Source organism: Phycodurus eques, chromosome 1, assembly GCF_024500275.1.
Source record: "Phycodurus eques isolate BA_2022a chromosome 1, UOR_Pequ_1.1, whole genome shotgun sequence".
In the NCBI taxonomy this organism is placed as follows: domain Eukaryota; kingdom Metazoa; phylum Chordata; class Actinopteri; order Syngnathiformes; family Syngnathidae; genus Phycodurus; species Phycodurus eques.
The window spans coordinates 26,158,886-26,184,380 of record NC_084525.1 but is presented as its reverse complement, the minus strand read 5'-3'; the positions used below and the strand labels follow the sequence as shown (position 1 = coordinate 26,184,380).

Here is a 25,495-nt window from a genome sequence, read left to right as displayed (position 1 = left end):
GGTACATTCAACATGAGCACAACAGTGGTCAATTTTAAAAGTACTTATCACAGCGTTTGAAAGCGTTTGATTACGCTAAACGAATTCCTTGACCATTAACCCCCACCCCTCTCCAATTAAATAACTGAAGAAATATACTAAATAAAAAGTGAGACCGTGCAATTCAGAAGCTAACATGATGCATGTTATGGAAATATCCAAGTTAGTGTATGACTTACGTGTGCTTCCAAGCAGCGAGGTGGACCGCAAACTGCGACAGGCTGCGATGGGACCAGAGTGGGCTGACTGCCGAAGCTTTACTGCGTATGAATTGGCGTCATCGTTCAACATCTTTGATTGCATTGACGCGGGACTTTGACGTCATCAACTGACACGTTCGGACGTTGTCAAGTATGCTCTTTTTGACATTCGGGAAACATTAAATATTACACTTGTGTTTCAACTACTTTTTAAACAGGACGATTGGTGTCAATGGCCATAACGTTTTCATTTATCTTTCACAATTTTCTTGAAAGTAAAATATGAGCATATTATTTAAAAACATCAGGTTAAGATAATTAAAATACAAACAGTTAGGGATATTGGCCTTTCGGTTTAAATATCAGGATTAATTTAAAATGCACTATTCCTTTAGGAAGTAAACGTAATTAGGTTTTTAATGCACGTTCAACTGTTCAATATTTCAGTACAACCTGCTGTTGTACAAGCTGAACGCCAAATTTAAAAAAATGTGTATTTTTTTTCAACTTCAAAGGACTTCCACTTAATTTGCCTGGCTGTCTCTTTTTGCAACCTGCTTATGGTACTGGCACGCTTAAGGTCAGTGGCCATTTGCCCCGGAGAGCAAGCCGTGTAGCGTTTATCAATTGTTAGGCATCGCCTTGGTCTCATTTGTTTTTAATGCAAATTCGAATTGAACCAGGAATTGTATCCTATTGTTTAAATCCTAGATCAAACACCAGATCCCCAACTTTTTAGTATATATATCTATATATATATATAGAGATATATATATATATTGTAACTTTTGTAAGGGTTGCAGTGGTACAATCGCCTGACTTCAGTGCATGCAGCATGGGTTCAGTATCCACTTGGTGATGGTGTGAATGTGGTCGTCTGTCTCAATACATTTGTGCCCTGGTGGTCGAGAAAATGGATGGCTGCACCATGACGGACAACACAGTGAAACTGTGATTAGCACGTTTGCCTCCCAGTTCTGAGGTTCTGGGTTCGGAGCTCTGCTCTTGCCTTCCTGTGTGGAGTTTGCAAGTTCCCTGTGTTTGCATTGGATTTCTCAGTGTACTCTGGGTTTCTCCCATATGACAAAAAATTAACACCACACAAAATCACGTGTGGGTTCGAAGGGGAGTGCCTGGTGGCCGGCCGGGGCTGCACCCATGGGGCCCAGTTTCTTCTGCACCGAAGCATTGCAGCGATCCATTTGAACAAAACCGGTTTACTCACATGTATCAAACCTATTTTCTCTCATTGTCTAAAAACATCCAGACTTTCAATCTTGGTGACATAATGCCAAAACAGCTACCGCAGAGTAAGGGAGGAGGCAAAGTTTTACAACACAGAGTTAAGTAGGTTAGCTCGATTTGTTTGTAAGCTATTTACATTTTAAATTGGTTAAAAATGCGTAAAAATAACAGAAGACGTGAGTACAGACCAATAGTATTGATTTGTGAAAAAAATATTTGACAAGATTTAGATGTGATTTTCCAACCAAAAGTGAATGAATATATAATGTACATGACACCTGAGGTGTTCAGTTGTCATGAACTGATTGGCGTTCATGTTAAACTGATCAGAATTCCAGTTTATTGATATCTTTCAATGCTCAAAGATAAACATCACAACATTATAGAACCATCATCGCATTTTCGTTTCCATGGTATATCATACATTGAATCTTACACTGCAAACTTGACGGTCTGCATTTTTGCATTTACTGTATATATTTATATATATTTATAGATTCCCTATTTTTAGGGAAGAAAGTCAGACATCCATCATTACAGGGGAAGGATTGACTCTCCAAAAATATTTAAATGCACTTTAAATAATTACAAACATTTTTTCTTTAAACACTGCATTTTGGGACAAAACATGACAGCGACAGATGTGCAAAAAGAACAGGAGCGACTGCCTTATCGGGTCCAGTCGACGCAATCGCAGAGGCTGAGATACGAAGCAATGGTTAAGTTCGTCAGCGGGTCAACACACAAAAGGAATGTGTTAGAACACTTGGGATGCAACACTGTTGTAAACAAGCCAATGCTGAACACTGCAGTGTGATAGTAGGGTGTGATAGCAGGGTGGCTAACTCACAAACAGTCATTTCCCAAGAGGCACAGGTGGCCAAAAGAGCGAGCAGGTGGAAGGTCCTTCAAGTTCCTTTAACCAAGCAGTTTTAGTCAAGTTTGGTCAACCAAGTTACACCCCCTGGTGTAATGGTATCATGACCAGTTTGAGATGAATGATGAGTCGGCAGACTGCTGGTAACAGTGAGCTTCTTCTGTGGGACAAATGAAGGACAAAGGGAAGGGTTGGACGGTTGGGTTGAGTGAATTGTGGGTGGTCCTTTCAGGGGCCATCTCTCCCCAGCGCCCCCGGTGCAGCGATGTGGAAGACTGCACCGATGCGCAAGAAGAAGCGTCTCAGGACAGCGCGTAGCTCGGGAATCAGGTCAAACTGCATCATCTCGCACATGTGGGAGAAGTAGCAGGAGGCATGCAGCTTGAACTGGGACAGGCGCAGGAGAGGGGAAGCGCACATTAGACCATTTCATTTTAGACTGCTGTGGCAGTGGGTGTGACTGTGTATGTGAATATGTGACGGTGTATGAGTGCATGCGTGACTGTCACAGTGGTTCTGTGTATGTGTGTGTGTGTGAGACAGACAGACAGAGTGTGTATGCATGTGTATGTGGGGTGAGAAATTTGTGTCAGTGTGTGTCTGCTTGTGTTCTTGCCTTGTCATCAGGCAGCCTCAGTGTCCGGGTGAGCAGCAGCAACAGCAGATTGTTCCAAGCCTCTCTGTGACTCTCAGATGTGAGGTTGACAAAGTAGGCCAGCGCTTCACTACACACCCTGACAATAACAACAACATTGCTCTTATTAATAACTCATACGAATAACTCCTCTTTTATAACAAGTAGGGTGTCATATTACAGCACGATTACAGCTATTGCAGTGACTGAAAGTAATAAAGTAATACGTCACAGCTGCAGCATCATTGGTCAAAATATTATTCATGAGTCAGCAGCTAGGTGACAAACAGCACCAGTACAGCACAGCTTGTTGTTGAAACAAATAGATTAGCCAGGTGGCCCCCAAAAAAAAAATACAACACATCTCAGCCAACACAAAGTAAGAGCAGAGCTGCAGTATATGCAAATCAACAGTTGCTTATTTATTTATCATCACTTTAACACTTAAGACACGCCATTTTAGAAGACTCACATCTCATAATTTATTCAGAATGTTTACTTATTATTCACAAATCAAGTTGAACTGTAAGGTGTTAATAAAAAAAAACAAAAAAAAACAAACAAAAACACAAGAATAGTCACATTTTTCAGAAATAAATTGTAATATTAGAATGAAGTCACACTTTAATGTCAAAAACGTGTAACATTACATGAATAATAATTTTACTGACAAATAGGTTGGTCATAAGTAATTGACAAAGTAGTAACATTACAAGAATTGTCATGTTTTATTCGGAAAAAAGTAACAAAGAGACAAGTTACACTTTTTTAAAAATAGTTGGTTAAAAAAGTCGTCATATGGTAATAATCATTTTGTTGTAAAAAATACTTTGACAATAAGGTCATATTTTAGTGTATTACCATTGTTGATATATGTAAAAAATACTCTGATTTTATTACATATTTTAGAATAGTCATTTTATTAACAAAGGGCATTTACAAGAATAAAATCATTGTTAGAAAAATTGTATGACAAGAATAGTTGTTTTTTTAAGATGAAATGTGAGAATAGTTATATGTATTTGTAATATTACGAGAATAAAATTATATTAGAAAGCAGTATAGGGAGACTATAGAAAAAAGCAGTATTACAAAGTTTTTTTTTTTGAATAAAGCTGCAATATTATGAGAATAGTCTTTTTTAGACAAATGAGAATAAAATAATTTTGTTATGTTATCATATGTAATTTATTGACAAATATATGTACAAATCAGACAAATCAGACAATCATAAAAATCATAAAAGTTAATGATTATTTGCTAAAAACAATAAAGTTTATCAGTTTGAACATTAAATATCTTGTCTTTGTTGTGTATTCAATTAAATATAGGTTGAACAAGATTTGCAAATCATTGTATTCTGTTTTTATTTGTTTAACACAACGTCCCAACTTCATTGGAATTGGGGTTGTATTTCAAGAATAAAAGGTTTCAGTAAAATTGCAATTTGTCTTACATGTGTGACTTTATTTCCGCTATATTTTGACACGATTCACATAATTATGACTTAATTATCATAATATTCAGCATATATGCTAGAACGTAAAGACTAATAATTGATGCGTTCGAGTCCTAAGCAGGTTTATGTTCTTTGTGCTCAGCCATTGGCCATTAGGATGTTAATTGAAATGTTTCACTGTAAAGTTCTTTCTTCTTGGGATGTCTTTTTCCCTGTAGTACATCACACAGCTTAATGCTAAAGGATAGACACTTCATTGTTAAAGGTGGCCTTTAAGGACAAGGAAAAAAACAATGGCTTTATAGTTGACCACAAAGAGGTCCAGGCTGTTGTACTCACAGTAGCAGACGTGTTTGGATGTCAGGCCACGAGTCACGCAGCTGGAGATCAGAGTACATCCTGAAGAGAATCCTCAGGCTGCAGGCGAGGCTGCTGGTTTCCTGCTTCAACAAGTTGGGCTTGGATTTCCCTTTGAAGCCTGTCAACACCATATTGGACACGCCCATAGGCTTTGTGTAGAGATCATTCTTAACATCCCCGGTACAGTTGTATTGCTAAAGCATGTCTGGGACATTGTCCTCGAATATTGGCTAGCAACACAGCAAAATCGACCAAGTGACTGCTTAGAACTCAAAAAACATGCAAGCTGGAGCACTCATAAATGAAGGTACCATGAATTTTCAGAGAAACTATCTTCTTCCCCCCCCCCCCTCAGAGACATCAGTGTTTGCATCACTTTATACTTGTGTCGCAATGGGAGCTTTGACGTACCTGCCCTCCAGAGGCTCGTCCTTTGCTCATTATTGGAGTTGAAGTCCTTGGCGAAGGTGTGCGCCTCCAGCAGACAGTCCAGCAGCTTGAAGAGGTGACCGGTGTTCATGTGTCTATACATCCCCTGATCCGAAACCGGACCACCTCCGCCGGCTAACGCCTCTTCCAGAGCGTCTTGCTGAAAGGAGAACCTCAGTTAAACACCGCGCAACTGACAGGCCAACAAAACCACTGATACCACATTGTCAGTGGACAAATCAAATCCATGTGTTCATCCAAGAAGTAAAAAGAGTTATACTGATTATTTTAGTTTGATGCTCCAGAGACGTGATCTACATAAAATGGCTGTCATTTCCAAATGGTGAATGCCACAGGAAAAACCTTAATCCCTCTTCCTGCGCATTACAGCTGGCATCAATATTTTATTAAATACTTGCAAGAATTGTAGTTTTCCCTCTGGATGAGGCCTGGCCCTCATTCTCCACTCTAATTCATCCCAAAGGTGTTCTATTGGGTTGAGTTCAGGATTCTGTGAAGGCCAGTCAAGTTCATACACACCAGACTGTGTCAGCCATGTTTTTATGGAACTTGCCTTGTGCACTGGTGCACAGTCATGTTTGAAGAGGAAGGGGCCATGTCCAAACTGTTCCCACAAAGTTGGGAGCATGGAATTGTCCAAAATCTCTTGGTGTACTGAAGCATTCAGAGTTCCTTTCACTGGAAGTAAAGGGGCCAAGCCCAGCTCCTGAAAAACAACCCCACACCTTAATCCCCCCTCTACCAAACTTTACACTTGGCACAATGCACCGGTTGAAGTACCGTTCTACTGGCAACCACCAAACCCAGAGTTGTCCATCAGATTGCCAGATGGAGATGCGTGATTCGTCACTCCAGAGAACGCATCTCCACTGCTCTAGAGTTCAGTGGCAGCGTGCTTTACGCTTTGCATCGCACTTGGTTATGTATGGCTTGGCTGCAGCTGCTGGGCCATGGAAACCCATTCGATGAAGCTCTGTGCGCACTGTTCTTGAGCTAATCTGAAGGCCACATGAAGTTCGGAGGTTTGTTGCGATTAGCTCGGCAGAAAGCTGGCGACCTCTTCGCACTGTGCCTCAGCATCTGCTAACCCCGCTCCGTCACTTTACGCGGCCTACCACTTCATGGCAGAGTTGCTGTCGTTCCCAAACACTTCCACATTCTTGTAATACAGCTAACAGTCTGTGGAATATTTAGCAGCGAGGAAATTTCACGACTGGACGTGTTGCACAGGTGGCATCCTATCGCAGTTCCAGGCTGGAATTCACTGAGTTCCTGAGAGCGAACCATTTTTTTTTTTTTACAAATGTTTGTAAAAACAGTCTGCTTGATTTTATACACCTGCGGCCATGGAAGTGATTGGAACACCTGATTCTGATTATTTGGACGGGTGAGCGAATACATTTGGCATTGTAGTGCATGTCGTAAGAATCTACTTCCACATTACATTAAAATATATGGAATTGTGTTGAAATTAGTAGAAGTAAAACATATTTGAGGTTTTATACAAATCAAATAGAAATAACATTGTACGTTGTTTTAGTTTTAGTCTTCATTTGTATTTTTACAGACAATTCAAGCACTTTATCCAAAATTAAATTCAAGCTTGGTTCCATCTTGGAGAGCACCCATACAAACTCTCGTCACACTTTAGCTGTAACTTCCACATCCATTATGGTTCATGTAGAGGCTGAAGTGTGCCATTGTCCAAAAAAATAAAATAAAAATAATAATAATTTAAAAAAAGCACAAATCTACAGTACATGCAATTAGCAATTAAATGTTCATCCTCGACTTGCATCGTTTCTTTCAGATGCCATACAACATGCTATTTATGTGCTGCCGCCTACCTGGGCGGCAGCCATGTTCTCAGCGTCCTCTTTCTTGCTGGTCGATGGGTAGAAGACGATGTTGTCGATGGTTTGGATTAGCTCCAACTGTACCACACATTTGATGAGCAGACCTGCGAACAACTTGTGGTCTGAAACTCCTGGAAGGACAGAAACGCGCCACTGACCCATGAGGACGACGACTCACTTTCCAATGGGATAGAATATCAAAAATAATCTGCAATATTAAATTGTAATAAACACATTTTGACAGTGTAGCAACAACATTAAACAGTATATACCTTATTATTAATAAAATGAATATTTTATTTATACATTGCACTTCATATCATTCAAAGTCCATTTAAAAAAGTGATGTACCAATATGAAGCTGATTACATATACAAATCAAAAGTACAGTGGATCCTCCAAAGTTGAACACATTCAATTAGAATGTTTCCTAGAGGAAATAATCAAAAGTGAATTCCTTATGTGCTTAAACTGCCACCATCATAAAACCTTTATTATGTATAGACAGTGTTTAGTAAGTACCATTTTAACAGTCAATAGTTCTGTAATAACTAGACTTTACACCAATTTTATCGGCTTTATCGGTATCAGCCGATAATTAGCATTTTATGCTGATCGGCTTTAATGTCATAATTCGCCGATCCTATCAATGACGTCATTGGTCAGCTCTGCAAAAGACATTTACTCCGCGTCGCCATCGTGCACAGTATATTTGAATCCAAAAGCTAGTTTATTTTTAGTCTTGTCGCGTGTCTTTTGACGTAGTCCTGTAAATATCTGATGGCCAATGAAGTTATTTAAAAAGAAAAACATGTCGGCGGTGTGAAACGGACCCATTATTTCTGTCATGTTGTAATGTTGGTTTGACCTGACTGATTAGAATACACGATCTGACTAGAGCAGTGATTTCCAACCCTTATGGAGCCAAGGAACATATTTCACAATTGAAAAATCTCACGGCACACCAACAAACAAAAATGTCACAAAAAGTGAATACATTAATTACTGTATTTACGTCCTGCCATCTAACAGAAGACCATTCATTTGTTCTGTCTGTCACTACGCCTCAATGGCATAAATAGAGGAACAAATATACATTATTAATTGTAAATGGATTTTTTTGGAGCAATTAGGTGCACAAGTATATAAAGTAAATGAACAGGTCATTTAAATAGACGCATTCCTCTATCGTGTGATCTGATTGGTGATCGGTTATCTAAACTCGCTGATCGGTCCCAAAAATCCTGATCGTGTAAAGCCAACTCACAACATGACAATGTTTGACATTTCAGGTATATTTGACCTGAAAATTTAAATAAATGGTTAATCTATAAAGAGTAAAAGTCATTTTATTTAGGAGCTTCTAATGGAATGTGCCACGTTCGTTTGGGCATGTGGTGTACTCACGCGCGTTGGACTTGCCCTTCCAGGTGTCATCACTGGACATTTGGCTGTGTCCTCTCTCCGAAAGAGCTCGATCATAGCTGCTCTGGGACTGGCTGTCAAAGTCAACATCCTGAAAATACACTTTAAATCAGTGGTTTTCAAACTAGGATCCCGGACCCATGCGAGTTCACAAGCCATATCTTTGGGTCCTCAAATTGTTCTATCATACGGTATCTACATATAAAATAAACATACTAAACTAATTATTCCTCCCTACCTTAGTTTTGGGCAACTTAAAAGCCCCTATATGATTATGATGTATCATTGCATAAACCTTGACATCCCTGCATGAATAAGTCGGGTGTTTCTTTTGAACAAAAGGCTTTTTTTTTCTACTGAGAACAGTCCAATTTGTTTGAAAGAATAAAGGTGTCTTTTCCAAAACAAAACCTATCTTGAAAAAATAAAACTTAAGATTATAAATTTTTATCCCCCAAAAATTTTCTTGTAAAGACTTTTTTTTGGGTCTTAAAAAAATGAATGTCATCTTAAAAATGAATTTTCTCTTGAAAATAGGCAACTTTTAAATTCCTATGACATGTAGGGGTACTCATGGTAGTTGTGTTTAATTGGTGTTACGATTAGGAGTGGGTTCTTAGTATAAATACTCCCGTAATCTGTCCCTGGATCCAAATAGTTTGACAACCCTTTCTTTAAATGTCACACATTAAGTTTCACATTTACATTCGAGGTTTGTTTGTTCATGTCCTTACCAAGTGCTTAGCGTCAGCAGTGTCGTCCTCCTGTCCAGCAGGTCGCCATGTCAACAAGCTGATGAAGGAAGAACACCACGATGCACTGAGCAGAGAGACTTATTTCATGGAAATGGAATTTAGTGGCTGGCTGACGTACACTTGGGGGCTGGTGTTCTGGAAGATTTCCATAATGCATGAGCAGGTGATGTTCCACACTTCGTGGCTGAACTTTTCCCCATTGAGAATCACTAGGTTCTCCATGCAGTTGGTTCCCGAGCGAGCCAGCTGCTCATTGTCTGAAGGAAAAGAGCGATACAGTGTAATGCAAGTCTTCGGCCACTGTTAGACATTTCATTACCATGCCACAATGACCATACAGCAATCCCCCCTCCATCGCTGGGGTTACGTTCCAGACCACTCCCGCAAGTGAGATCGACAAAATAGAAACACCCCATTTAAACACACCCTAGCAGGGCCAGAGAGACTGCGACCAAATTGGTCGCATATACGAACTTTCTTCAACTTGTGTGCTTACAAATTTCATCTCGCACTTGCACAAGTGTATGTTTGAAACTTTGGTTGAAAGTCAGCTTTTTCTTTTACTGCAGTCTCCTCCTCCTGCACGCTCACGGAAGGAGGGAGAGGGACAGAGAGAGGGACAGAGAGCGAGAGAGAGAACTCATTGTTACTGTATGAGTTCCATTTGAGGTAAAAGCGACCGGCTGCAATATGATTGGCTACCTGCTGCAACGTAATTGACTGCTTCTTCAAGATAGGATTCACGCTATTATCACAGCAAAGTCGGGTACATGCGCACCACATATGGACGTCACAGACAGGCTAGTATGGAGTTGTGACCGGCCAGTGGCCACCACGCACCTGCATTGATGCTGACCCGCTACTTATTCATTTTAAATGTGTGTGTGCCGTCAACTCATATGGACTACTGGTGAGCAAGCTAGCCTGCCTGCACCTAATTTGTAAAGTCTGGTAAGCTGGTAAACTCCTCCCGCCACAAGTCACCTACAGCTTTTCTTTTTACACACAACATTAACATTATCAATGCTGGTACTGTACATTTTTCATGGGAATAAACCCAAAAGTTGTTTCCCCGAGTGACATCATGTATGATCGTCTCAAAATTACAAGGGTGTGCGTGTGGCAGGGCTACAACGCTAACTGTAAAGACTGTTATTTTTTGTCATGAAGGCACAAAAGCTATCTGTCTAAACCCTGTTTATAGCATAGACATATGAAGATAAGTGCAAAGTTAAAAAGCCCAGACTCCTTTAATGAGGATTGCAGAGGAAAACAAGCGCTCATTAAAATAAAGTCCAATGACTGCAGTAGTAATCATTTACCTGTGTTCAGTTTGGGACGAGGACTAGGCATGTCTTTTGGAATTGGATCAATTTCTTTTGTATATCTGTGATCCGGAAAAACATCAGTCCCATTCTCGGCCTGCATTGAGCCACAAAAAAAAAAAAAGCCAAAAAAAAAACAAAAAAAAAAAACCAGCGACCATTCTGGAACTAACTTTGTCAACGACAGTTTAAATGACAAATGAAAACTATTCTTGGAAACATTGTTCAGTCCCGACGGGTCGTTATATTGGGGTCCGTTTTATCGAGGTTCTACTGTATTTGGGATGTAATATGATCTCTATGGTGCCTCAGTAAACGTGAAATATGAATTAAAATTGTCCACGCGTTCCAGATGTTTTTTTCCGTCGAGAGCGGTGAAATCAGTTCATTCGAATTTCTCAAGCTTATCTACATCACTACCGAAGATCTTCGACTACCGTTCCGCTCCCGAGTCAGCGCTGTCAACATAACACGTGTGCTCTCACAAGTAGGTCTTTTACATTGAGGCAACCAATCAGAGGAAAGGATTCAGTCTTAGCCAAATATGGACAAAGCAGATAAAAAACTGGGTCAAACAAAAGTCGCTATCAGAGGGGCCTTTTCTGGACACTCATATGACAAAACCAAGGTGTTTTTGAAATGAAATTGAAACTTTTATACATTCATGTTAGAGAGTCACTATTGAGGTCTAAATAGCCAAAATAAGGGACCTTTAAATGGGAGTCAGCACACACATTTGAAATGCCTCTGATTAAACTAAATACATTTCAGATATTCCAGAAGGCTTTTCCTGACTTTTTTTTTTTTTGCTTCTCTAGCAGAAGCCTGAAGATTTTGTGCTAACACTGACTGCTAATTTGAACTTTTCATAACTCCATCCACCTTATCTAAGACACCAAAGCATGATGCATGACCACCATGTTTCACTGCAGGCATGGTGCTCTTCTGGTGCCAGGCATACCTTCAGGAATTATGGCCAAAAAGTTCAACCTTGGTTACATCGGACCATAAAAAAGTTTCCCAAAGTTGGGAACATGCATTATGGTCCTATGAAAAATGTATGTTTGGGGCAAACAACTCTGCTCAATCACAGAGATTAATTTCTGAAAGGTTGACCCTTTTTGCAACTACAGTTAATAGTAGCATAGATCATTTTACACTTGATACTACATGAGTCCCGGCATGCTCATGTCATGGAAACAATAAGTCCCTGCAACTTATCACAGAATACAGATACAGTAATCCTCCGCTATATCACAATTCTTGCTTCACAGTCCCACTATATTGCAGATTTTTATTACTGTTACTATTTTTTTATACCGTTCGTACAATACTTTTGTGTTATCCATTGCTCTTGCTCTCTTTCAATATACATGCTTAGGCCTGTCACAATATCAAATTTTATAGGACGATATGTTTTCCCAAAAACTTTCACAACTACTATCGATGTTTTTTATGCCACTGATAATGATATGATAGTATAATAATTCAAGTACATTCTTTTTAAGAACAATTCTAATTCTAAGAATTTTTAACATTGAATTTTTTTGAACATTTAATGTAGAACAACAAATAAAATATCTTTGATAAAAAGTAAAAAAAAAAAAAAACAGACTGCCAGAAGTTCCCAGCAGACCCTCACAATACGTTTGGGCCTGCCAGCTCGGACTGGCATCTTCCCCCACTATCAGAGCCAACACACCACCAGGTGGTGATCAGTTGACAGCTCTGCCCCTCTCTTCACCTGAGTGTCAAGACATGCAGCTGCAAGTCCGATGACACGACCACAAAGTTGATCATCAAACTGCGGCCTATGGTGTCCTGGTGGCAGGTGCATGTATGGACACCCTTATGCTTGAACATGGTGTTCGTTATGGACAATCCACGATGAGCACATAAGTCCAATAACACCGCTCGGGTTCTGATCGGAGGGGGGGTGCGCTCCTCCCAATCACGCCCTTCCAGGTCTCACTGTCGTTGCCCTCGTGAGCATTGGAGTCCCCGGCGAGAGCGCTCTCCAGCACCCCCTCCAAGGACTCCAAAAAGGGTCGGTACTCTGAACTCCTGTTTTGTACATAGCCACAAACAACAGTTAGGACCTGTCGCCCTCAAACAAAGGCGGAGGAACGCTACCCTCTCGTCCACCGGGGTGAACCCCAATGTGCAGGCGCTGAGCCGGGGGGGGGGGGGGGGTTGGCAATAAGTATACCCCCACCTGCTCGGCACCTCTCACCGTGGGCAACTCCAGAGTGGAAGAGATTCCAACCCCTCTCAAGAGGCCTGGTACCAGAGCACAAGCTGTGTGTGGGGGCGAGGCCAATTACATCGGCAGTAGTTGAAACCTATCGACCTCGCACACCAGCTCAGGCTCCTTCCCTGCCAGAGAGGTGATATTCCACGTCCCTAGAGCCAGTTTCTGTAGCTGGGGATCGGATTGCCAAGGTCGCTGCCTTCGGCCACCACCCAACTCACACTACAACGACCCCTATGGCCCCTCCCACAGGTGGCGAGCCCATGGGAAGCACTATTAAAAAATATAATAGTCAAGCACACTGGGTTCGTTTTAAGCCATAGCTCTGCGTCCTAAGACGCAGATTGAGCTTACTTTATTCGTCCCTGCTAATTTTTGCGCGTCTCAGACGGGGGATGCGCATCAAACAAGATCGTAGTAGTAGTAATAGTGATTGCACCATCGGAAGTATATCACCCACCTTGTCGGACACACCACTGGAGCTGCGTGAAGATGTCCGACAGCAGGATCTCACTGAGAGGCTCATAAAACTGTGTGAACACGTCACAGATGGCATACAACGCATGGTTGCACGTTGTCGTCATCCACTCAGTTTTCTGAAAGTACACAAATCAGGTCTAAGTAATGCCTTACTCCAAAAAAGATATCCTATTATATCCTGATCCCAAAAGAGAAACATTCCACCTCTGTCTGCTGCTCCGGGAGCTTCATATTGTCGAAAATGCGGAAGACGATTCGGAAGAGGTCGTGCCACCAGTGTTTCTCGAAGGTGTGGCCGTAACTCTTCATGATCTCAAACATGACTGTCAGACCTCTGTGGGGAACAAACAATAAATGCTTCAAAGTTGGCACAAAACGGAAACCAGGAAGGAGGTAACCTACTGCTGATTATTGGCACGTACGGCAAGGTCTGCCTTTTATCATTAATTTTGTAACACCAATAAAATATTAAAATTTAAAAATGTGACTTTTTTTTGACAAATTGTCATGGCATAATTGTACGCTTACGCTACTGAAAATGGTGTTCATCCAAGTGACACATTTATATGCATTGCAAGTATATATTAGGGGTGGAACGATTCACAAAATCCACAGTTCGCTTCGTATCTCGGTTTTGTGGTCACGGTTTTCGGTTCGGTACACGTTGACTCTTAGGAAAATCAGTTGTGTCTTGCTTGTATAGTTAGGTTAAAAGTGAAAGTATGTTCACATCGTTATTAATGTCGTTATTGTATTGTAATTATTTCAACTATTTTTTATTATTATTCAGAAATATATATTTGCTGTTGTATCTATGCCAGCTGGTATAGTGGCAGCCAGAACAATTAAATTTAAAAAACAATTTGCCATCCAATGGAAGATAAATCCTTCTGCCGGTCACTATATGCTGCTGGCATATATAAAACTATATATATTTTTGATTAATAAAAAATAAAAATTTTCTTTTAAATAATCATACAATAATGCTGTGAAGATCTACTCAGTTTTAACCTAACTATACAAGACAATTGATTTTCCTGAGTGTGTGTGAGTATATCAATAACCATTTGTTTTACTTTCCAAATGCTAATTATGACCAGTTATTAATTACTGCTAACTATTGATGATAGAACTTTATTAAGGATATAGCGATATACATTGCTTGACGGTTGGTTACGTTACACAGGTGCATCGCAATAAATTATAAAAACATGTATTTCTGTAGTTCTATTCAAAAACAGATTCACTACACAGAGTAAAGTATTTTAATTATTTTATTTGTTTTTATTGTTGATTTTCGCTTACAGCTTATGAATATCCAAATTTCACCATCTCCGAGAAATTAGAACGTTACCCAACACAATCAAAAAGATTTTAAAATGAAAATGAGAGTTGAATTGGCCTTCTGAAAAGTATTTTCTTGTGTTGAATGAATCTGCATAATTTATGAGTTTCACTTTTGGAATTGCAGTGCTGAAATACAATGAACTCTCGCGCAGTATTTGAATTTATTGCGATGCACCTATGAATAAATCCGAACAGTTCCAGAATATTCTTTCCATTTTAATTTTCAATAAGATTTTTTGCACGTGTGGACCTCTTAGCTAATCAAACTGTCAATCATGCCTTGTCAAAGACTTAATTTCTTCACAAAAACAACATTTTACAGCATTTTTAGGAAATATTGGCTAAAGTAATGCCTCATTCTTTCACAACAGCACTTTGAAACAGTAATCCACGCACTTTATTTTGGAGTCAGTCACTCCTCTCTCCTCTCGCTCAAAATGCTGCTACTCTCTTCTTAACTGGAGCACGTAGGAGGGAGCACATAACTTTCTCTCATAATTCTGGCCCCCCTTCACTAGCTTCCTGACCATTTCAGAGTCCATTATAAAATTATTTTTTTCAGATTCAAAATCTTTAAATGGTCTTGCCCCACCTTACCTCTCTGAGCTCCTCCATCACTACACTCCTGCTCAGTGCCTCAGGTCAGATGACCAGACACTCCTGGAGGTACCGTGGACTAAGCAGAGGCTCAGAGGGGATTGACCTTTTTCCACTGCCAGTCCCTCTCTTTGGAATAACCTCCCTGTGAGCATTAGGCAAGTCCCCTCACTGTCCATTTTTAAAACTCGCCTTAAAACCCCTGCACTGTTAAAACTAGTGTTTTATTGTTTTTATTCCTTTGAATACTGCTATAAATTTTAAACTCTTATGTTTAACTGTTTTACATGTTAGATTTTTATATCATGCACAGCACTTTGTGTGCAGCTGTAGTTGTTTTTAAAGTGCTCTACAAATAAAGTTGAATTGATAGACAAGTACAGTCATGGGAAAAAAATGATTAGACCACCCTTGTTTTTTCATTTCTTATTCATTTTAATCCCTGGTACCACTGAAGATATATTACCTGAAGAATACAACAACAAAATGCAGTTGATACCTTAATATTTTGTATCCTATTTAACATGCATCAGCAAAAAAAAAAAACTATGGAAATGGCTAGGTATCAGCTCTTAAACTCTTATAAGGTACAGCAATATATTTGTCAATTATTTGCTCGCAAGTCAATAGTTTTCCATTGAGTGCTAGCATTAAGCTGGTGATGTTCTAAAACAAAATTGCTTGTAATCCAATATACTATGTGTGCAATTCTTTTTGTTGTGTCTTTTTGTTTAGTTTTACAATAAGCTGCAAATGGGGTGTGAATAAACAGGGTAACGCATATTCAGGGAGGGCAGAATAACATGCATCACACACCTGCTGCAAGCAACATGCCGTAGGTGCATTAATGGTGCTTTTACAACACAGGAACTTGCATACACACATTATGCCATCCAGCACAATCGTTTTTCTTTGATTATGATGTTGTCGGAATCACAATACAATTTTGATTCATTGTCCAGCCCAAGGCGGCACGGTAGCCGACTGGTTAGCACATCTGCCTCACAGTTCTGAGGACCCGGGTTCAAACACGGCCTCTCCTGTGTGAAGTGTGCATGTTCTCCCCGTGCCAACGTGGGTTTTCTCCAGATACTCCGGTTTGCTCCCACACCCCAAGAACATGCATGGTAGGTTAATTGAAAACTCTAAATTGCCTGTAGGTGTAAATGTGAGTGTGAATGCTTGTTTGTTTGTATATGCCCTGCAATTGGCTGGCGGCCAGTTCAGGGTGTACCCCGCTTCACGCCAAGAGTCAGCTGGGAGAGGCCCCAGCACGCCAGCGATCCTAGTGAGGGTAAGCAGTGCGGAAAATGGATGGATGGATATCCAGCCCTATCGAGCGGGGCTCATTAGCTCATACCTGGTCCGCACATCCAACTTGCAGCGGTTGATGATACAAGACAGCTCAAATAGGATGGGGAACCAGCCCCGAACCCAAACCCGATCCCCAGGGGCTACATTCATGTCATCGCTGGTGTATTCCCTCAGCGCCTGCATAAAACGCAAAGACAGTAGTACATATGATGGACTTCCACACAGAGCTGTGCAAATCATGAAGCCTACCTGTGGCCTTTCTGAGACGTATTTGGCGCAGTGACGGATGAGTCGGATGGCCTCCATGCTGGTGTCGGGAAAAGCTGCATTGCACACAAACTCGGACAGGCACTTCACCGCATCTTGGAAGGAATCGATTGCAGCAGCAAAGTGCTCCCGGAATGTATTCACTGATGGAAGGAAGAGCGGATACGGGCAAAAGGAAAGCGTTAGAAAAATGTTCGGGAAACCGTCAACCTTTCTCCCTGTCAGTTTAGAACACACACATACTCAACACGACCTACTTGTCTCTACTCTCGATTGACACAAAAGGAGCTCCTAACAGGTAGCATTTCTACTGGTGTCTAAGAAAACCTTCCACAGTCTCCACTTTTCTTCAGTTTTGTTTTTGTTGCTGCCCTCGGTCTTCTGAATAAAATTTGTCTCCTTACCATGGAGCCACAGTCACATGTTGAGTAATACAGGACAACTTTGTTCTCCTTCATTACTGTTGTTTTCAGCATGTTTAGTTGTGAATGATGTACTCAACAGAGCATGTTTTCTTTTTTGTAGTTTCTTTTTTTTTGTTTTTTTTTTGTTTTTTTTTAAACAGTAACATTCAAAATGGGAAACCAATGACCCCAAAATGCCCATCTAATCCTGGTTCACTCATCCTGTGTGTAAGTAAATTATATGGATCGGGGAGTTGAAGGGTGCAATGTAGTATCCTTGGCGCAGTAGCGTCTGTGTATCAGGGGATAAAATGTTAAGACGTCGGACTCACTACCTATAGCCGTCTGTGTTGAAAGTCAAATGCATCTAATTATCAATATAGATATATATTGTCAAACGCATCTTATTATCTGAATGTGCAAAGTCACAACAGCTGTATGAACGTGCACTATGGACATGGAAATAGGGCTGCAACAATGAATCGCTAAATATCGATCATTAAAAGTGTTGGCAAAGAATGTCCTCAACGATTCATTGTGTCGCGGGATTGTTACATCAGTCACCCGCTCTGTTGGTGCATTACACACAGCGACAGCTCTCATGGGTATGAATTTACTGTATTTGCGTCCCTAAACCAATGAAGCTGCATTTGGATGGTGTCAGCATTCCTGGTTAATGACTGGATCCTGATGAACCAATCACAATCAAGTACTGACGCTTTCAATAAGGGGTGGGAGATATATCGAATATACTCGATGTATCGCAGGTTGTTGCACGTGATGTATAAAATGACTATCGTGACTATGAAGTTCAAATCCTCACGTAATGTTTTCTGCTTTCACTCTCTGCTCTCTAATCTCTCTAATCTCCCCCAGCCATCCAGAAAACTCCTGTGTGCGTTATTGCATGAGCTTAAACTGTTTAAAATCCAACTACAGTGTCTCCTTGATTCATTATATTGGTGTCACAGAGATCCCAACTGTTACGATTTGGCTGTATTTTCTCCAGCCAGTTTCCATGTGCTCCGACGTCACGCCGAAGTCGAAAATAGTCCGCAAACCGGAGAGGAAGAAACGACATGCGGTCGTGTTGTAAATTACTTGAAGTCTGCCAGTGAGCAAGCGAGTGGCTATCACGACCTCGGCAATTGACTGGAATCTAACAACCAATCGCTATGACGTTTGTTCCTTATGTCATCGCGTTTTCCTCCGTGTAAAAAAACTAGCTTCAAGGTCGTCTGACATGCAGCTGCGAGGTTGGAACTGTTTGGCTACTAGCAGCTACTGTGGTTAAGACTGCGTCGGCGCTCTTCTAAAAGTCAGTAATCAGCCTCCATGGAGATGAATAAGCTACAATTCCACCCTAGGACGAGGAGTATTTAAGAGGAGAAGACAGCTAAGCCATGCTAAACTGCCGCTAAGTTATCGTTAACTGTCACCAAGCAAACTCAGGAATAAGTGATTGTTGCCACCGTTTATGAATTCCGAAAATGAGGAGCATGATGAGATAAGAGGTAAGTTTTGAAATTAAGTGCTTTTGTCGATTTAACTTCTCATATGTAAGGTCAAAATGGAATGCATAAGAAGTCAAGAGTGAGAATGTGATTGTTTCGCTGCTAGATTCACAGAGAGACAGTGGTGAGGTGATGGGAACACGTGAAAATCTTGATGAAATCTTGATGAAAATCTCCGATCAACGCAAACTAGAACTAGTAGACATTCCAACAGCTTCTTCCCTCTTGCGATCAACTTCTTAAACACCTAACCTATAATTCCATTACAATAAGCTGGCAATTTTTTGACTTGAGTTCGTTGTCACATTTCTGTGGGGCCAATTATGTATTACTCGTGCACTCACTGTGGTTGTCTCGCCATGCTGCACTATTTGCATATACTGGCCACTCATGCCAGAGTAGCATCTGCTCCATTTGCACACTGATTGAGGAGTATCTGTAACATTTGCACAACCAACATTGTCCCAGATGATCGCACTACTCGTCACTTTAAACCGCATACACTCCTTGAAGTCTCAGCGCCCTTTGCACAATGGTCATTGCACCGGACTATTACAATATTAGTCGTTCGAACTGCTCTAAGTGCTAGAGGACTCTGCATCTTTTTGCACAATTGCTTTTTGTCAATGTCTTTATGTCTCCAAAGTGTTCTGTAAATTGACTGTCTGTTGTACTAGAGCGGCTCCAACTACCGGAGACAAATTCCTTGTGTGTTTTGGACATACTTGGCAAATAAAGATGATTCTGATTCTGATGTTGCTGTTGAGTCTGAGGAGACTGACTGTGTAGTGACAAATGATGAAAATAATATTTTTAAATAGATATTGTAAAGCAAACGTTTGTATATTTTTGTGTGTTGGTGCATGGCCTATTGTAAAGCTATTCAACTCAACATTTAGTTTATTTATTATGTATTTTTTTTTTTTTTTTTAATTACAAATTTTTCTTTTAATCATAATTTCTTACTTTAACAACTCAGGGATATTCATGCAGCAACCGTTTCCTGCACTGCGAATTTGAAATGTCCTGTTTTTGAATAAAAGGAAGGAAATTACAAATATTTTTTATCCAATTTTTTTTTTTTTTTTTTTTATATGACAGATTAATCGATTATTAAAATAATTGTCCATTGCAGACCTACATGGCAATGTTTCACGTCATTGAGCTTTCTGAAGGGCACATGCGAACGAATCAACGCCGACTCTATCGTTACACCTTTGATGCACCAAATTCCCTACAAGGCTGTGTGTGAAAAGGGCTTGTGGTTTAGGATGTCAGACCGAATTGGAGAAACTCACCAACAATGTGGCCACTGGTCTGAAAGGCGAGCTCCACTATAGACTCGTCATGGTCAGATGCTGCCTGGTGAAATACAGAGAAGATGTTCTTCCAGCCCGAACGGATGTTGGCCGCTTGGGAGTTGACCATCTGTGCCACACACCGGATCACCATGTCTCTGATAGTGGGAGACCTGTGGGACAATACCCAAAAGAATGTCCATGGATCAATAAAGACAATAAGGTAAACAAATATTACTTCACAGACATATTACAGTGCTCTTTACCGGTTTTTCTTCATGATGTGCTCAAAAGGCCTAAGGAAGTCTTTCTGAAAGCGGAAATTTGCTAACTCTCCTTTTTCCAAGAATTTCATGGAGAGTTGCCTCAGTGAGTCCACTGCAAATATGGCTACATCCTCATTGGGGTTACAGCCAACCTAAGACAGACACACAAAAGGGATGATGCTTCTTCTCCAGACTGATTACTTTGAATGAGTTTGGCTTCTTTAAACGGTTTAAGAGTAAGAAACCATAGCCAACGTGCCATGTTGATGAATGCTAAAGAGCAGGCATAGCCAAAAAGAAAATGTATCAGTTTTCATTGTGTCTCAGAGTAAAAGCAAATCTATTATTTTGACCATCAGGGAGACACAAATGTATTGGCAGTTCATCTATGTAGTGATAAAATAACTGACTCCAGTGCAGAATTTCAGTTTTTAATTGAATAGTACAGGTATTTTTGTGACACACATTCTTATTTTTTTGGTCCATTGGCATTTTATTAGGAGGGAGTCAAAAGACTCGGAGGTGAAAAAGAGTACTTTGACATTAATTAGGCACCATAAAACATCAGCACCATATCAAAATCTCTTGTCATTAAACAGCCAACTGCACAATACAATGCCTAAAATGAGCCTATGAAGGACCATAGAAACTATTAATCGCTCAGTTTTGAGGCAAAAAAGATTATGGAATCTGCTTGTAATTTTCTGTTCTAAAACACACCTACATCAGATTGAATCTGCTAATTAGTCAGCAGTTAAATAAGAATGCTCACAAAACATTACGAAATGTTGCAAAAGATGGTTGTTACCAGTGTCTAAAATCTGGACCAATGACAAACAAAATGGAAGGTTGCAAAAGGGAAGCGTCCTGGTAGACCAAGGAAGACAAAAGCATCAAAGCATCAAGCGAGAAAACCTAAAGCAATATGTCTTAAAAGCATCTCTGAGTGTCTATGAAAGCGCTATATAAGTGGAATGCATTATTATTATTGTTAAAAAAAGAAAATTTACAACAAAACAAATTAGATACAAATGGGTAGAAACTGGAGTCAACGTCTGTGACCGAACTAGAAGAAAGCGCTAAAGCAGGGATGCCAAAATCATTGTAGTTCAGAAGCAACATACAGCCTAATTTGATGTCAAAGTCAAATCTTAATACAATAATAATAACAATAACTTTTCCCCTCTGTTTTAATGCAAAACAAAAGTACATTAGAAAATCTTTAGATTTAATGACTGTTTTGTTAAAACAACAACAAAAAAACATTTTCACTTTTTTTCTTCAGTATGTCATCTACATGTGTGCATAATAACAGAGACTATATTTTAAGACACAAAACTGCGTCACAAGGTATTTGGAACAGAAAATATAGTAACTGTATTGCACTTTAAAATTAAATCAACCTATGAAAACCTCGGAATTATAACTATTCCATTTTCTACAGGAGCATTTTCGTTTTCCAAATTTGCCATAGTGCAAAAACCCTCCTTCAAGAAAGATACAATGTCATGGCCTGCAAATAGTCCAGCTCTCAAGCCAATGGAAAAATTGTGGTGGCGATTATCGAAAATGGTCATTGATAAGGCTCCATCCTGCAAAGCTGAGCTGGTAACAGCAATCAGAGGAAGTTGGAGCCAGATTGATGAAGAATACTGTCTGTTACTGGTTAAGGCCATGCCTCAGAGACTGCAAGATGTTATAAAATCCAGAGGCCGTGTAACAAAGTACTAATGGTTTAGTGTAGGTAAGTTTTTTGTTTATTTGTTTTTCATGATTCTGTAATTTCTTCTTCAGAATTGAGCAATCCATATTGTTTTTCTCTACTTGTTTTTAAAAAATATTGTGAAAGACTGCAACAATTTTCTTCTTGCCTTTTTTTTGTGTGTTTTTTAAAGCCAGAAGGGTGGTATTTTGAATTTAAAACATTTGTGCAACTTCCGTGATTTGTCTTTTTCTCAAAATTAAACACTTAAATGATCATCCTCCAGGAGCGGTGATTCCATAATTTTTGCCCGGGGTTATATAAGGCTCTACCGCCTTTGAACCCACTGACCTTATTGAAGTGGTCCCCTATGACCTGCCAGATTCGAGACCACTGCAGCCTGATTCGGTTCATGTTGTAGTAGGAGATTTCCACTATCTTCTGCAGACTGAACATCCTGGGCTGATGTGCCGAGGCCAGCTCGTCCATGGAAACGGCGCACAACCACCTCACAAAGTCCACTGTAGGAAGATGAATTAGCAGAAAAGCGGATGAGCAACTTGTCCAGCTTTGGAAGTGGTCTCAAGAGACGAAAGGGCGGGCTCACTCACCAATCGCATTTCCATCCAGTCTGGTAGAACCAGTGAAGATCCTGCAATTGCCCCAAAAAAGTGTGCAAGTTTAAGGGAATGAATTAGCAGCTCTACAATGGTAATCATGTAAGGGATATGGCTCACCTGTCCACAGCTACGACAACACTCTGAGAGCTGGTCTCTCCCACTGACTCCTGGAGGTGAGCCATCTGACGCTTGTCCTGATTTCCCACCAGGTTACCTGCAACACATTTAACATACGACCATGACAACTTTTAACATTTTCAATCGTCTGGCTTTGTTTTATTTGTTTGATGATTTGTCAACAGCAGCCATTAAACATTGGCGATGGAAGCTGCCTACGACATGTGATCTTAAATTACACAGTGATAATCAGGGCAATATTCATGAAACCTAGCCACGTCATAGAACCAAGTAATTACATGTGGGAAAATGTGTGAATTTGAATGGGAATCCAATTATAGGACAACAAACAACAATGTGCTGTGTCTGTAGGGCTGGACGATATGGCCTTAAAATAAAATTGTAAATTTGATCATTTTTTCCCATTGGTCATGTTCTTGGTTTTTTCTTCCCTCAGATTTGATTTATTTCTCTTGATGCCCAAAAACTTTGAAACAGTATTTTTATTTTTTTCGTCTATTTTTTTCCCAGTATTAACTTGCATCAAAACTTACACAGCAACAAAAGAAATTCAAATTTTCTATTGTAAAAATAAGCGTGGAAAAATGGGACTTTTGTCAAAACATGTATGTGAACACAATCCTTAAACAATAAAATGAGCCGTCAAACTGCATGGCACTGGTGGTCTATATGTCTCGCCGTCGAAGAGTAACACCACACCCCATCTAACTTTTTCAGGCACTTGTCGTATGTAAAGTTGCACAGGTGAGGAATGGCGACTTCAGCAAAATATTTGCAGCTTGGAAGCACATACATCTGGTCAAACGTTTCCAACATGTTGATAAATGACTGCTCTTACAATATATAAATGGGCACCATGTCTTTGGCAATGTTTTGCACAACTGTCTCTTTGTTTGCCATCCACCTAGCTACTTTACTGTCATGTGCAAAACGTGTGGAAATGATTCCGCTTATGTTGTCTTTTCCATGGTGGGAATTGAAGTTGCTCGTTGCTTTTTGAAAAATATTCATGACAGGGGTCAGAAAAGTCGCGAAATACAGTGACCAAATCGGTAAGTTAAGGCTGCCGCATACCGAGCGATATGGCCGATCCCGACATAACTCTCGCAGATTCCGCAACTGTTTTCATAAGTGGCCGAATACTGGTTACTGGTTGTGCAGCGAGTCAAAATTTGTAATCACAGTTGCATGATGTAGCAACGAGACAATGAAAATGTACTGTACATAACTTTCACACTCGCAAAAAATAGGTTTCCGGGAGTTTCTCATTTTCTACGTGTGTGTTTGACTGTCCAGGCCCATTCAGGCTCTCCTTTTTTCTTTCAGTTCACTAAGTGGCGACGTACTTGAAGCTTGCTTGTAACTAAAACCACAAAGCAATAAAAAAACATAAGCAGTGTTTGCGCTGCCCATTCGCCACTTTGCCAATGGCTAATTGAAACAGGATGTGGCGATGCAAATATTGCCCATGTTAGCCACACTGGCAAATCGAAATCGCCCGTGTCATCAGCTCTTCCTTATCAAAGCTGAACTGAGCCCGCTTATTCTGCCGTGTGTGAACGGTGTTAGTGGTTATTTTTTCCACTGCTTTGTAAAATGTTTCAATCTGCCGTCTAGCTAATGCTGGCTAAACAAACAGACTCAGGGGCTTTCCACCAGTAGCGCATCAGGGAAGACCCAATGCCGCTTGGCGCTTAATTTTAACATATTACCACTATGTACGTTTGAAGTGTTGCTGGTCAATGTGTCCTGCAATTCACATTAGTTCTTGCAGTTAGCTAGGTGCCTTCTTCATCAAGACACGACCCACTAATCCCAGTTTGGTTGTCATGCCGAACTGTGGCGGCGCTGACTCGGCCTAGGGCCGTAGCTAGTCATTTGGGGGCTCAAGGCAAACAGTCACACACACACACACACACACACACACACACATCCAACAGTTACATGAACTGAAGTATTATATTTTGGTTCAATTTTGACAAAAGGTGAATTATGTATTTTAGGCCATTTTGTCCTGCTTTGGAAAGCTGTTATAATTATCTGACAGCTAAAGTTAGCCTACTAATATATAATATATATAACTACCAAAAAGTTTTGTTTACCTTCAACTAAAAGGTTTGAATTTGAGAAAATTGTCATATTTCCTGAACTAGATTAACTCATTAAGATCCTTCTTGAGGATTATTAAACAACAAGTGAATCATCGCAACACTTTTACTGTAAATGATAAGAACATTAATTAATTTTTAATATAGTTAACCATTTGAACTGGTTTTATACACGCCTTGGTGATGAAAAGCATCACTTGTGTCACTCCCCACTTTATCTCTATACTCGGCTGTCACTGACAGCATTGCTACTGGCAGGAGCATCATTATACAGTATTACATTTTGAAAAGGCATGAAGTTAAATCAATAAGTCAATATTCTATTGTGATGAACTTTTCTTTTTACAATTCAATAGTAAAATAAAGATGTTAATCATATCAATTCATCGGCTTCCCAGTGACGTGGACTGGATAAGTGTGGCGATGATGTGATGTTGTGGCTAACTACTCACAAGTGCGGCTAGCAGATTTTTATACCGTTTAGCCACATTGGCTAAGAAGTTTCATGACCCAGTGCCAACCCTGAATAAGACACAGTTCATAAGTTGGGGAACGCATGAGTCA

At 40.1% G+C, this 25,495-nt stretch overlaps 1 protein-coding gene across 4 annotated transcripts in view; it reads right to left on the bottom strand.

Moving 5' to 3' along the window:
• Positions 1-1,814: 1,814 nt before the first annotated feature.
• arfgef2 (ADP-ribosylation factor guanine nucleotide-exchange factor 2 (brefeldin A-inhibited)) overlaps positions 1,815-25,495 on the bottom strand; it is a 53,474-nt gene continuing 29,793 nt past the window's right edge. For 3 of the 4 annotated variants that reach the window (XM_061685327.1, XM_061685337.1, XM_061685345.1), the window contains exons 23-39: positions 22,803-22,899; positions 22,677-22,717; positions 22,417-22,586; positions 20,364-20,515; positions 20,098-20,270; positions 16,864-17,024; positions 16,661-16,791; positions 13,561-13,690; positions 13,337-13,472; positions 9,419-9,557; positions 9,280-9,337; positions 8,528-8,636; positions 7,112-7,251; positions 5,226-5,403; positions 4,794-4,932; positions 2,978-3,095; positions 1,815-2,748 (exon numbers count right to left, since the gene is read on the bottom strand). In XM_061685327.1, the coding sequence (XP_061541311.1) occupies positions 2,590-2,748; positions 2,978-3,095; positions 4,794-4,932; positions 5,226-5,403; positions 7,112-7,251; positions 8,528-8,636; positions 9,280-9,337; positions 9,419-9,557; positions 13,337-13,472; positions 13,561-13,690; positions 16,661-16,791; positions 16,864-17,024; positions 20,098-20,270; positions 20,364-20,515; positions 22,417-22,586; positions 22,677-22,717; positions 22,803-22,899 (2,231 nt within the window). In that variant the 3' untranslated portion in view covers positions 1,815-2,589. Of the gene's footprint in view, positions 2,749-2,977; positions 3,096-4,793; positions 4,933-5,225; positions 5,404-7,111; positions 7,252-8,527; positions 8,637-9,279; positions 9,338-9,418; positions 9,558-13,336; positions 13,473-13,560; positions 13,691-16,660; positions 16,792-16,863; positions 17,025-20,097; positions 20,271-20,363; positions 20,516-22,416; positions 22,587-22,676; positions 22,718-22,802; positions 22,900-25,495 lie in introns of those variants that run through there. The other variant, XM_061685356.1, reaches the window with a different exon arrangement.